This window comes from Ptiloglossa arizonensis, chromosome 6 (genome assembly GCF_051014685.1).
Source record: "Ptiloglossa arizonensis isolate GNS036 chromosome 6, iyPtiAriz1_principal, whole genome shotgun sequence".
NCBI lineage: Eukaryota > Metazoa > Arthropoda > Insecta > Hymenoptera > Colletidae > Ptiloglossa > Ptiloglossa arizonensis.
The window spans coordinates 19135381-19150178 of record NC_135053.1 but is presented as its reverse complement, the minus strand read 5'-3'; the positions used below and the strand labels follow the sequence as shown (position 1 = coordinate 19150178).

At 28.4% G+C, this 14798-nt stretch overlaps 3 protein-coding genes across 5 annotated transcripts; 2 read left to right on the top strand and 1 right to left on the bottom strand.

The window, feature by feature from the left end:
• Positions 1–48: 48 nt before the first annotated feature.
• Positions 49–3867, top strand: LOC143148399 (uncharacterized; the record flags this gene model as incomplete). The annotated part of the gene is made up of 15 exons (XM_076314700.1): positions 49–289; positions 362–528; positions 599–650; positions 724–903; positions 965–1120; positions 1228–1398; positions 1468–1727; positions 1790–1996; positions 2073–2219; positions 2317–2637; positions 2698–2848; positions 2921–3077; positions 3156–3337; positions 3415–3529; positions 3611–3867. Coding segments are annotated over 15 exons (2652 nt in total), but the record flags the coding sequence as incomplete, so codon positions are not given.
• A 257-nt stretch (positions 3868–4124) lies between these two features.
• On the bottom strand, positions 4125–9378 carry LOC143147962 (eukaryotic translation initiation factor 2-alpha kinase). Of its 2 annotated transcripts, none has more exons than XM_076313739.1 (13): positions 8969–9378; positions 8318–8444; positions 7808–7982; positions 7564–7720; positions 7320–7494; positions 6984–7242; positions 6764–6865; positions 6509–6692; positions 6341–6446; positions 6052–6263; positions 5235–5964; positions 4792–5153; positions 4125–4714 (listed from the first exon to the last, which is right to left on the bottom strand). In XM_076313739.1, the coding sequence occupies exons 1-13, from the start codon at positions 9094–9096 to the stop codon at positions 4702–4704; spliced, it is 2730 nt and encodes a 909-aa protein (XP_076169854.1). In that variant the 5' UTR covers positions 9097–9378; the 3' UTR covers positions 4125–4701. The 2 variants fall into 2 exon arrangements, with proteins under 2 accessions (XP_076169854.1, XP_076169853.1); XM_076313738.1 differs by having other exon boundaries at positions 4131–4714; positions 4806–5153; positions 8969–9376.
• LOC143147964 (uncharacterized) lies at positions 9028–14625 on the top strand. Of its 2 annotated transcripts, XM_076313742.1 has the most exons (5): positions 9028–9238; positions 9768–10178; positions 10903–11094; positions 11210–11386; positions 13248–14625. In XM_076313742.1, exons 3-5 carry the CDS (start codon positions 10912–10914, stop codon positions 13911–13913), a joined length of 1026 nt encoding a protein of 341 aa, XP_076169857.1. In that variant the 5' UTR covers positions 9028–9238; positions 9768–10178; positions 10903–10911; the 3' UTR covers positions 13914–14625. The 2 variants fall into 2 exon arrangements, with proteins under 2 accessions (XP_076169857.1, XP_076169858.1); XM_076313743.1 differs by lacking the exons at positions 9028–9238; positions 9768–10178 and adding an exon at positions 10204–10538.
• Positions 14626–14798: the final 173 nt, after the last annotated feature.

The following is a 14798-nucleotide window of genomic DNA, read 5'->3' as shown; positions in this document are numbered from 1 at the left end:
CCGGTAGGAAAATTTGCCTCGATAATTTAACATATTCTTAATTGCATTATTCTAGGTGACATATCAAATGCTGTACAAAATCTTTATTGTGAACTTGGATTAAAAAATGACAATTTTTGTCCCATTGATGGTGGTTGGAATTCTTGGAGTCTATGGGGATCATGTTCTGGAAAATGTGGAGTGAAAGGCAAAAGGACCAGATATCGTACTTGTAACAATCCATTACCTTCTCCAAATGGTGATCCCTGTATTGGTCCAAATTACCAAATTGAAATTTGTCAAATTACTGGTATGGTTTGGAGAAAATAATACAGATTAATGTAATTTTATAAATAATCTACTTAAATAACCTTTTATTCAGGATGTACAATGAATGATTATGAAGATGTTGTTTATAATCATCCTGTACGAAAAGGAGAAATGAAAGTTGTAAAGCAAATTCATAAAAAGTTACCTGCTTTAATTGAACTGTGTTTTTCTGTCGATTGCTCATTTTCTCTCGTAAAAAAGATTCTTGGAAGTAGCGCGGTAGGAAGAAAAATAATATATAGGTATCATAATTATTACAGAAAGAATTTAATCATATATTCATATCAAGATGTATTATTGGAATGCTATGAACTGTGTCAAGTATGGTGTTGGATGTCCAAGTAAACAAACTTAGATAAACTTATATATTTTTTTAGTTTATACTTAATAGAAATAATGACATACTTTTCATAGGTCATGGTGGTTGGAGTAATTGGGGAGCTTGGTCATCATGTAGTGCTGTTTATGGTAGAGGTCAAAAATATCGTACACGAACCTGCAATAGTCCTATACCATCACATCCTGAATTAATGTGCGATGATTCAGCTTTGGAAATAAAAAGCTGTGTAGGATTTAATTCCAAGAAGCATTCAAGTACATCAAATATATTCCGTTTGTAATGTGCATTTTGTATCATACATTGAAATTTTCATAGTGGGAACTTGGACTAATTGGAATAATTGGAGTACATGTAGTGTACAATGTGGTAGTGGAATTCAAATAAGAAAACGCTCGTGTTCAAAAATACAGGAAACTTCATGTGAAGGTTCGACTAAAGAGATAAAAAGTTGCACGATAAATAATTGTTCCAGTAAGAATGTTATTTCATACAAAATAATGTTACATACTTTATATTATTGGCTAGTCTTAGATCTAATTATAATGTATAAAATATAATCACTTATAACTCTCTATTAGTAAATGGAATGTGGACTTCATGGACGGTTTGGACATCTTGTTCTTCAAGTTGTGGTATAGGTACACAGTGGAGAAATAGAATGTGTAGTAATCCTTCTCCAAGTGGCAATGGCTTATCCTGTTCTGATTCTGCTTCTGAAATTCGTCAATGTTTTAGTAAACCATGCATAGGTATATTGAAAATGTAATCAATTATTATGATAAATATTATCATTGTTTTAATTTGACTTTATTTGAAAGTTAAATCGCACGAAGTAGCACACTTTACAGAAAAAAGTAGTCTTCTTTATACTATAAATGGAAGATCGTCACGCTTACTTCATATGTATTTGAGATTTTTACCACTAGCACCATTTGGAGTGCTTGTTCATCGAATTGAAAACAATTGTAAAGGATCAATGTGCGATTTTGTAAAACTATTCTTGCAAAATGGAAAAGTAGTACTTCTATCTGAAATTTCTGGTTGTACATTGGGTTTAGTTCATGAAGACAAACTGGAAGTAAAATAATGAGTCCTTTTTATATATTAATATTTTATATTTGAAGCAAGCTATCTTTTTAGATTGGACAGTGGCATATGATATTAGCTACAATATATGGAACACATGGTATACTAAGTATTAATGATGGTCGCATTAAAGTTTCTACATTTTCATGTATTCCAATATCATATAATTTGGATCATGCCATGAAAGTAGGAGAAGGATTTCGAGGCCAAATTCAGGAAATAGCTATTAATTTTGCATCTGTTCAACTTTTTATGCCAAAGGTTATGCTTATTAATTTTGATGCGTTTAGTCTTTTCTAAATGGTATAATATTTGTGAAACACAAGATATTATTTAGGGAAAATATGATCAAAAGCGTGCAAGTGTTCCTTTCAGTAGTAATAATGTGCAATATTTAATGGGAGATGACGAAGAAGGTTTTATTTATATTGGTTTAACAGAATCAATTGCTGCACCATGTCCAAAGAACATGGAATTTTGGCAAGTAAGAATACTTTAAATAACAATACTTCTACATCATTTTACAATTATTTTAATTATAATTTCATTAGAATAAATGATATTATATGATTGTAATTTAGATAAAAATTGCAATAAGAGCAGAAGCTATAAATGGTGCTGTGATAATTATACCAGATGATCTTTTAAATAAGCATATTTTACTGCTACTAGAAGAAGGAAAAATAAAACTGAGATTTCATCAGGGAGTTAGTCACTTCACAGCTGAAAGTACAGAACATATTTCGGTAGGAGAATGGTTTGAGGTAGTCATCGTTCAAGATGGTAAAACTTTGTATATGCAAATTAATGGGAACGAAAAGAAATATGTACCATCAAATTCGGAACAAATTATTATAACTGCAACTAATATCGTCATAGGAGCTATATGCGACGAAATTAAGGTAAATAATGTGTAGAAGAGTTACTTCTTGCATTCCTTCTGATCATATTCTTTGAAACAGGAAACAACATGTCCTAAATGTGTAGAGATTCCACAAATGAGTTTTACTCTCGGATATCTTAATATAGATGGAATTTATATAGATCTTTTATCATTACCAGCTTTAGACACAACGAGTAAACGTTTTGCGAGCCGCACTATTAGTTTATCTGGTAGTAATTATTAATACATTATTAAATATTATGTTCAACATATGTTCAAAAAATAAATTTGTAAGTTTTTAGATTACTATGAAGAAGTATCATTATTATTAGGTCAAGAGCTCAAGATATCGTGTTTCTATGATCAAATTCCTCATGAAAAAGGAACTCATACATTTTCTAAAAAAACATATGCTACATGGTTATTATTGGATAAGCTAGTGCTATCTTATAGAGAAAAGTAAGTTCTTCATATATTTAATACTTTTTATAAACATATATATATTTTGGTTGTAATTATTTATTATTTATCAAACAGTGATTTTTTTAATCTGAAGGATGATGGTCGTGTTACTACCATTACTATTGCAAGTTATACAAAACGTGATGAGATTGAAAATTTTTATTCATGTCATATTCATCGCTATAGAAATAAATGGTTTGAAGGTACAGATCAAGCCCTCTTCACTTTTGGAATTACTGTAATAGATAGAAATAAAGGTAATTATAATATGTCTATCTAATATGTTTTGTTCAAATACATTCTGTAAAAAAAAATATTAAGCTTTTATTCATAGAACTGGAAAATGTATTATGGAAAGAATGGTGTTTTATTTGTGGAACCATAATTGCATGCTTTATAATTGTGACAGTTTGGTGTTTATTGGAATTACTACAAGATCTTCGAAATGGGTAAAGCACAATAAAGTATAAATTATCTTATAGATAAATAAATTATTTATCAATAAATTGAATTATATAATTATTTTTTAGATATGGTTTTTATAGATTTCCATACATATTGAACGATAATTCTACTTCCATTATAAATTTTGTGCAGTCTAAAGATGGAATAATTTTACTTGGTAGTCAACAAGCTGCAAACGAAATTATATCAAGAGTTACAGAAGATAATTGAATCTTTACAGAACAAGAGAAGGAAGATAATAGTATAAAAAATTAATTTAATTATATGTTGATTGTTCCTATATATGGTTACTAAGTTCTCTTAAGCATCAACAAGTTTTGTATACAAACCTCTTACATGTAGAAATTTTCAAATAATTGTATAACGAAAATAAAAATACTTTTAACAGTTTTAGTAAATATCTATATTTCCTTATTTTTGTATTTTTAAGATAGATTGATTTACATTAATTTTGTATTGTAACAATAAATATAATCACATTTAACAATACACTTAAATAAGTAGGTTAAAGTAGTATGAAATAATACGATTTTAGTAGAAAAATATTTAAAACGCGAATTAAAATTTTCAAAATATATTTATACAAATATCGTTTCACAACGATGGCAGCTTGTATTTACATTTAGATGCAATACAACTTAAAACTCTACATTATGAGAGTTCATAATTTAATAAGAAACAAAATATCTAATGTATGATCTTTTTTGTTGAATAAAGATATATTCAACGAAACATTAGTGAAAGATACTGTAATTGCTTTTAAACCATTTATTTGTGTAAATAAGAAAAGTTCGAATTGTAATCATTATGTTTGTTAAGTAATTCAGAATAAATGCTGTTTTATAATAAAATATATTGAGCAAATACTCCCATTAACATAACATTGAAATCTATAAAATAAATGGAATGTATTTCTGCATCTCTCATGGTACTTACATCAGTTACAGCAGTATAACTACTTAACTAATGTTTTTCCAAAATTCACTACTATTGTTAGATCCAAAAGAATGTCTTATTCACTGAGGCAGTTCAAAATGCCATTTAGAATCTTCATTAATTTCAAGTCCATTGGCTATTTCATAATTTATTAATGGTGGCCTTGCCTTAATACCTAATGTTGTAGGTCTATTGTTAGGATTTTCATCCAACATCATCTTCAATAAATTATACTAAAAAGATTGTAATTAATTTAATTTAAAGAACTGCATCAAAATAAATAGGTTTCATTAGAGAAGTAAATACGCACTGTTGTTTTCTTACCTCGGCTGGATAATCGATATCAAAGTCTTTTGGAAACACTGATCTCCTTAACTTTGTAAGAGCAGCTATTCTTTCCATTTCAGTAATAAATGGAATGAAAAGTTCAAACAAAATTATTCCTAAGGAATATATATCAACTTTGTAATTGTAGCCTTGTCCTTTTATTTGCTCGGGAGACATATAAAGGTGAGTACCAACATATGTAGTACGTAAACTATTTTTTAAAATAATATTTTCATTCTTTGAAGGTGGAGTATGAGCATCACTGTACTCTTCTGTTATTGCAGTTACAAGACCAAAATCTCCAACTTTTATTTTATCATCAAAAGAAAAGAATATATTTGAAGGCTGAAATTCATGTTACATATGAGAAATGAAAACTTATAGTTTTTATAATGTAGAGTAATATACTGTAATTTCAAATATTACCTTTAAATCACGATGAATAAGTCCTTGGAAATGAACATACTCTACAGCTTCAACTATTTGCTGAAATATATTTAATACACGACAATAATCTCGTGTTGAGTGGTTTTTCAGCCAATCCCTGAGACTTAGTCTTTGGCATAGTTGCATCTGTATATAAAGAAACATTTTTGGAGACTTACGTGTATTTGATTTATTAGTCAAATCTAAAGAAAATGATCTTTGATGCTTTTTGTTTTCATCTGTTTCTAAATATTTACTGTCTGTGTCTTTAAAGGCAATGCTTTCAGAGCATGTACGGTCATTAATTTTTGATTGTACTCCTTTGATTACACTATTTGTATGTGATACATTGGAACTTCCAGTAGTGCAATTACTAATATTAATTACATTTTCATTTCGATTCAATGAATGAGATTTTTCAAATACAATAAAGGAATCTTCATCCAAATTAGAATGATTTAATGCATTATAAGCTTCACAAGCACTCTCTACTGACAATTGATCAGTTTGAGAAACATTGATATAAATGGAATTATTAATTTTCCTTTCAGTGTGAGTTACATCTGAAGTAATTGGTATTATTAACTTGTTCATCCATTCTGGATCATGTTTGTTTTGCCATCCTGCCGGCGGACATTCTAACCATGCATTAAAATATCTCACAATGTTTTGGTGATCCAATTTTGCTAGTGCCTTTACTTCTCGCATTACACGTTCTCTCGAAGATTGACTGTGGATTAAACAAAATAATTAAGAAACTTTGAACTTTTTTAGATGCATTTAAAAATAGTCAAACTTATTGAAATGTTTAACGAACCTATTAGGCAAAGCAATTCTTTTAATAGCATAATTACAATCATCTATTTTATTTTTTGCTTCAAAAACAACGCCATAACCTCCTTTTCCTAAACAATCTACTGGCTCAAAATCTGTGAGGTAACGAGACTTAAAAGTATCAATGCTTTCTTTATCATTAGTTGTTTGAAGACTATTTTTATTTGTTTCTATATACCTCTCCACTATTAACGGCTAAAAAAGACATAAATTTAATTTATATGCATTTGAATTTATTTTGCAATATTAAAATTATGTAGAGTATACTTTACTGGAATTATTGCATCTTTAACGACTGTAGTAGCATTTAATAGTCGTTGTGATAACACGAAGTTAAGTAGAATTGCAGTGGTAATTGAGATTATTAAAACTTCCTTCCTGTTAAAAAAATTTTTTTACTTAAGTTAGCATCTTATATCTCTTTTCTTAATTTTACATACCACCAATACCACAATGAAACGATTATAACTTGAACAGGAGTATCATCATCTTCCTCATGGGTATTGTTTAATGTAAATGGCTTTTGTTCTTCTGTGATAAGTGTTGAGTTTGAATTAGTACGATTGCATTGTTTGCTATTATGTAATTGTAACTGATCTTTCGAATATAGGTAAAATCCATTGCCTGTACAAAATTTCTATATTAAAACTTCTGTTATCAGAATTTGAAATAATTAATTTTTGAGAGTTTAATACCGTTTACATAATCCGAATTATACAAAACTGATAAAGCAGTGGTACTTTGCGCATCATTTACTTCAAGTAAAGCATCATTATTTTTATTATCATTTACTAAACCTGGAAAAACCTTTATAATTGTATTATCTGAAATATCTTGATTTACTATAGTTTTGTGTAAAAAATTAAATAAATGTTTATACTTTTTTTAAAAGAATAAAAAAACAAATTTTCATACCAATAGCAGGATAAGGATACCATGGATATTTTGAATGCTGCATATATGTTGGTAATGCTTCTAATGATTTGTACAGTTCTGCATTTTCTTGTACATACAATTGCTTATCATGCATACCCAAATAAATGTTTGGGTTAGTTGATAATTCTGTTCCCCAAGACCATTGCATACTATCAAATAAATTAATTTCTTTCAAATTGTTCTGCCCATCACTTTTACTTGCATCTTCACGCCATATGGTAACAATTGGAGAATCAAACTAGTAAAATAAAAATGCAAATAATGCAATCAAAGCTTGAACAAAATATATTGTTTCTATGTTTAATTAAAACCAACCTTGTATTGCCATAATTTGACTTTAGGATTGTTTCTATTGATAGCCCAGATTAAACCATCAGGTACAACAACTTTAATTTCAATATCTGGAATATGAACTTCTACTTTGTTTTGACAATAATCATTAAAATTAGAGACCAATACTAAATCATGCTGTCCAACACTGAAGTTCCATCTATTCAAATATAAGATATGTATTATTAACATTATTGTAAGTTTTAAATTACACAAAATTATAACTTACCTTTCAATTCCAGTACGTGGTTCAACAGCTCTTACGGTTTGTTGGAAGCGCTGAACAATAAGCACATTTTGTTCAATGTATGATTCTCCTTTTGTATTATTAGTACAACCATTAATTCCACATTCATATAATATTTTTCCTGTTGTACTTGAAACACCTATTATAGAAAAAGACTTATCAGTTATATAATGATGTATAATTCAATGAAAATTTTCATATTAGATATATATTTGAAAATGTTTACCATACGATTTCACTTCTTTGCCACCAGAAAATACTAAATCATCAGAGTAACGAAAGGAAGAATGTAATAACTGTGTTGCAGATATTGGCACTGTTTCTAAATTTTCCCCATCAAATTTGTATAATCCACCTCTCAAAGATGGTATCAAACGAATCCACTGTCCTTTACTATTAAGCTATTAGAAATAACCAAGATAACGAAGCCATATTAACAAGTAAAACATAAATAGTAAGAATTAAATTTTATATAAACATTATTTATGTATGTTTAATTATTATTATCTTTTCTAAATGTTAAAGACATACAGGATGTGTCCAAATAACATGTACAATCAGGTAAAAGATGATTCTTTATGAAAAAATAAGCAAGTTATAAAGAATAAAATTTTTTTTATTTGTAGCTTAGTTTTCTGAATTCTATTCTTATTTTTTCATAAAAAATCATTTAACATCCACTTGTAGTTGTTTAAATGCATTCTGTACATATTTAATACATTTAATGTTTATATACTTCTCTACGATGAATACTTGATGATAACATAGGTCCTTCATTTAAATCTAAGGTCCATTGTTTCTTTCCCAAATTATTAGCATCCAAAGCAGATATTTTTCCATCTAAGGTACTCACAAACAATAAACTAGAAGAAAACATAAGATGTTAAAAACTCATTTTAACATTTTAAACAAAATAAGAGTTGTAAAATTTTACTTACAAATAAAATATGACACATTGAATAAATTAAAATCTGCAAAGTTTACTTTACTAATATGTTCATTTAGTTGAGAATTATTTTCCTTTATTTATCCAAGGTTTCAATCACAGTTAAATAGAATCAAGGGACAGAGGAAGAAATGAATGAATAAAGCTTTTATTACAATTTATTACAATAATACTTATAATCATAATAAAACATTCTTATGTTTTATAATTTGTTTAACTACAGAAGCTTTCTCTTTATTCTAGTTGCCATATTTTTTCTTTCATACATTTATAGACATTTTTTAGTAAAAAGTTATGTACACGACAATTAATGTTTGTTATTACTTGCTCGAATTTGAGCAGTATTAATAAAATTGTAAACATAGAAAATAAAAATAAACAAATATTATTTGAATGCGTTACAAATAGCTGACGTATACAAAGTAATTTTCAATTATTTACCTGCGCGGAGATTTCTGTTCACAAGACGTCAGTTGCTTTATACTATTGCTGTCAATCGGTGGAAATATGAACAAAATTATGCATAACAATTGAAACCATAGTCGTTTCTGTGAATGTGTGTCAGACATTTTTTACGTGCAAAACGATTAATTACTTAAATACTACATTTTGTTTGAATGTTTACGTGAAATAATGCACACGACATTTTATCGCGATATTTGATTAAAATAAGATAAATATTGGTTACTTGGCGGGCACTGATGAACCATGGTAAGCTCTGATAAATTACAACAAACATAAATTCTAGCGCCATCTCATGAATACTATACTCGTGCATAAAATAATTCAGCAAATTTTACATTTGTAGTTAGTATATTTTATGTTTTACAATTCAAAAATTCATAATTAAATAACATCATTGCTGATTTTACTTGAAACATATCAATTTCAAAATACAATTTAGACAATGTAAATTTTTCTTTTATAGTTTTTTTAAAATTAACAGTAAATTGCTTCCAATATGATCCTCCAAATTTAAACATTTAAAATGGTATATTTAAATAATCATTCATTACATATCATATAGCTTAAAAGTAGGTAATTATTTGATTTCATACGAAATTATTTAAGTTATATAATTTTTATATAATTTTATCGAATAATTAGTAGTATCTGTTAAAAATAAACTTACGAAGCAATGTAATAATGAACAAATAAAAATTAATAGATGTAAAGTAAATAAATTAAAAGATGCATCAATTAAAATCAAAGAATTAATTAATCCTGTTCTTCATTTCAGTCATTTTGAACACTTCGATAATATGTCGTTAGGTGACAGTGCACCATTTCACGTGGGCTTTAAAAGTTTAGTTTGAAACATGAGAAGAATTGAACAGAGGAAAGGAGTTTCTTCTGCTTGTTTGCATTCGATTTTCGTCGCTTTAATTGTATTTAAAACGGTTTATCTCCTAATAGATCTTGTATTAAATGTGCAAACATTTTAATGTAAAAATTAAGCTCTTTTAAAGCGCTTGCGGGAATCGGCTATTTTCTGCAGCCCTCTAGTTGTGAGCATAGAAGGCATCACCACACGTCGCACAACTGCTATACTTTTTCTACGTTACGGGTGATTATGGCGAAGTTTGCCAGATGGAAGTGAAGTGTCGTATAAAGAATACCTTTGTCGATTCTATCAAACGAATTTGTCGAGGTAAGAATAAGCTACATGAAGGCTTAGAATTTTACTACAAGATTTCGGTGAATTTTATACAAATTATTTGCAGACCTAGCAAAAGTTTGTTTTTGGTAAATTTGCGAGCTAATATCTGTCCTTTCCTCCAGCCATACCTGAAAGTACAATAATAGACTTGGCTGGAACCTGCAGCCTGATTAAATAAATAGTATTGTCTATCTCCCGAACTGTTCTACCAGCAGTAACCCAACTACCCTTTCGTCCGGCACAAATAGATCGAATCATATGTAACGAAAGTTTTTGCCGTTTTATTAAGAGTCTCAAGACACATAACCTTGTTACCTCTGTGCAGTGTTTGTTCGCAGTTCAATTTTGAATGTAATGTACTTTCACTTTTCAGCAAAATATCTTTGTAATTAATACATTCTACAGAAAAGTAGTATTTTCGAATTTATATGATTTAATATTTTCTTTCTATCAATTAAGATGTTTATTTTATTTTTACGAAAGTTTATTTGCCTAATTGACGATGCTGTTATGATTATATTATTCTTTATACTATCATTTTATTTTCTTAATTTTATTCAGCTATATTTTTATTATTTTAAAGTCTTTAATAGAAATAATTATATGAATGTTGATCGTGAAATTTATTCTCTAACAAAATTATAGAGTTTAATCAATTGTGATATAGCTGCTTAAAAGAGTAAATTTTCAAAGATCATATAATTTTGATCCACAGTGCAAAAGCATGGAGGGCCAACAATTTTGTTTACGATGGCACAATTTTCAAAACACGTTATTGAGCTCCCTTCCTAAACTGCTTGATGGTGGTTATTTAACAGACGTCACATTGAGTGCTGGTGGCAGACACATACACGCGCATAAAATTATACTTTCAGCTTGTAGTTATTATTTTAAAGAATTATTTAAGGTATTCATAGCATGATTTTTTAAATTATCAGATATTTTTATTCTATTGAAATTGTCATCAATAAAATTTAACATTACACAACTATTGTATTACATCAATGTAAATAAATTTTTAGGATTTAAGTTCTTTGCAACATCCTGTAATTGTGTTGCCAGGCATGGAATATGCGAATTTATTCGCATTAGTCACATTTATGTATAATGGTGAAGTGAATATTTATCAAGAACAATTACCTGCACTTTTGGCTATGGCAGATACTCTACATATTCGTGGCTTAGCTGACATTGCTGGGGTAAGGAAATTCGTCTATGTTTTCATTAATATAATAAATGTACACAACAGTGGTTGCACAAAACATTTTGGACTGGTAAGTTCACATCGTAGCTAATCATATTTTAGGATTCTAATACCTTATTGTTTTGTTTGAATGCATATCTTTATTCTTGGTATACTATACTTTTATCTGTTTTTCTTCTACAACTGTTCTACCAAACCTCTCATCTTTATGCTTTGCATATCAAAAGCATGATTATATTTTAAGTACAAATACTATGCAATTAATTTCTTGCAAAGTTCAGAATAATATAATACCGATTGAAACAAAATGTAATTGTTCATTCTTAGTTGGGAAAAAATTCCAGTTTAAGATTAAGCATCATTAATTTATAAGTGACAATTGCATCATATTTTAGTGACAGGTAATTAGTATTATATGATAAATTACTATTCCTTGTCCAATGAAGCTTGCCTCAGTGTGAATTGTATAAAACATGAGTAACAAAGCATGTATTTTTTTCAATGCCTTATATAAACATTAGCAACTCCTTGCTGGTAATTGTTATTTCCTTGTGTAACTTGTTGTCCACAAATATGAAAACACATTATATATTGACGCTTTCATTGTGCAGTTTACAGTAATCATGGTAATATTAATATACCATGTTAACTGAATTTAACAAGGTATTCAAACTTTATATACATTACAATTCTTATCAAATAAGTAAAGTTCTTCGATAATTATTTATCTAATAATAATTATTAAAGTAATTTATCTTTGTTAATACGTTAAAAACTAGCACTTATTATCTTCTAAACTAGTTTAAAAATTGAATAAGGTAAATATCAATAAATTTTTAATTTTTACAGTTTGAAATACATTATTCCATTACTTACTGCATTTCCTACAACATATTCATAATTTGCATGCAAAACATTAAACGATTAAATGTATTAAAAGATACTCCAATATTAAAGATTAAATATTACTTCCTTTATACAGTATCATAAGAAAGTAATATCTAAAACAAATTGCATATTCGCTTCTTCCTTTCTTAATCTTTATATTACCCTATGATCGTGTTGTTTTGTTCAGGTCACTTAAATACATTCACTGTCGTTCCTCAAGAAGTACCTCACGAAGGAATTACCTACTACACATATTATGTTCATACGTGCATCGAAGGAACGATAATGAATATAAACGATATCCACGAGATCAAGGTCGTTGTGTGTGTTGCAACTAAATGCAAGTGGATGCATCCCATGGAACCTTTCCCCATAGAATGAGTTTACAGGTATATCTAAAATAGCTTTTTCCAAGAATCTCTACATGACTAAACTTTTGGTAGATATTTTAGAACGGTCAAGTCGTTTTTTTTACACATGTACTTTGCATTATAATAATGCTTAATACTTTAGTCAAGAGTGGCTATAACAAATACTTAGAATTGATGTATAAATATTTAACAGTCTGATTTTCATTAAAAGGAAAGAGAAAGGCAGTGCATGAATATTTTTACACATAATAACATACTAGTATAAGACAGATTATGAAAATAAATAAGAGCAATACAACAAATTTAGTTTAAACTATTTTGAACTTCATTATATTTAGAAATTTGTATACCAGAGGTATTATGAAACATATAATACTCTCAAAATTCCAGAAATAAATATCTACTGACGTCTTTCAATACTAAAAAGTAATAAGTAATCTCTGAGGCTAGGTAGAACAGAAAATTTGATATTCTTCAATACCTATTGAAAAATAAAAGCTGAATCGTGTGAAAGCGAAGACAATCAATAATCAGTATTCAAGCTTAAAAAGTAATGTTTTAAATTTTTAAAAGTGTAATTCTTTTTTTTCCTTGCAGAAAAATTCAAGACACGACAATGGTTTGTATGTCCAAACTCCACCAACGCAATTACAAGAGAAAACGTTAACTGAAGCACCGATAAAGAAAGAAAATAAAGACACTGTTACGGGCGGAGAGTCTTTAGAAACAGTTTTGGCGACAGAAGCAACGGAAAACACAGAAGAACCGTTTAATGATCAAGAAAGTATACCGTATTGCGTGAAAACCAAACCGTACTACTCCATTAATGCAAAGTTAAATCAGAGGGAAAAAGTTAATATTCCTTCTGTTAATACTTCGTCTAACAAATATGCTGAGCAAGGGTATTCAGATAGTGGAATGGATGAAAGTACGCCGATTTTAGAAGATCAAATTACTCCAATAGAAGACACAAAACCACCACCTGTTTGGGATGCAAATTTCAAATTTCTTACAAGCTCTGTGAGCGGCAGAACTTCACAAAATTACAATAAATCTAGTGTCACTTGCCTTATCTGTGGAAAACAATTAAGTAATCAATATAATTTGCGGGTACACATGGAAACTCATAGTAATAGTTCATATAGTTGTACCGCCTGTTCACACGTATCAAGATCCCGAGACGCGCTTCGGAAACATGTTTCTTATAGACATCCAGTGGCCTCACCACAAAAACGTTCACGATATAGTACACCAAAACCATAGAAGTAATTATTGATATAGATATTTTGGTTTAATTTACACCCCTATTTTAGGATACCTAATTTATCTAAAAAGTGAATGTTTTGTTATTCAACTTCAATTCAAGTGTTTTATTAATTAAAAAATTGAGAATTAAAGTTGAAAGTTAGGATATAAATTTTTTGATTTTCATTATTTATTATTAGAATAAATTTTTCTTAAATGCCGGATTTTCAACTAAGAAAAAATCGAATCATTATGAAAGTATTTTGATTTTTATTATTAAGTTATTAAAGTGCTTCCTTATTTAAGTTACACGTTCCGTGTAATTACATTTCAGTCATATTATCGCAATTTAGTTGAAAAATGTCCAATATAGTGTTAAGTACAATGAATTAAAAAAACAAAGCAATATAAAGACTCCCCGATTTATATGATCCCTCAACTGTGTTTCCATGGAAAAGGTAAACATTGCTGTTAAATATAAAAGTTGAATATTTTATTAAATGAGTGAATTTAGGAGGCGATTCAACATAACTTATGTACCTCATCTTCTTTCTAAGAGACATTCAGTACTAGACTGATTAAGAATAAGGCAAGTTATAGTAACACCTCAAATATTTTGTTTTTAAATGTACAAATAACTTAAAGTGTGCTCACGTTCCTCGAGACCCTTAGTGTTCGAATTGTTACTGTTTTCTTGTTATTGTTACGCTGTTTCAATAAAGACAGAGTAGACAAATTTTTTCGTTTTGATTTTTTTCACAATTAATTCTTTTTACAATCACCCAGTAAAAATCGAAGAATTAAAACCTGCATGTTTCTTTCATATTATACTGTAAATATCTAAAAAATAATTACAGTATGTAGAAATTTTATTTATAATTGACACTGCGCAAAAATGTAAAA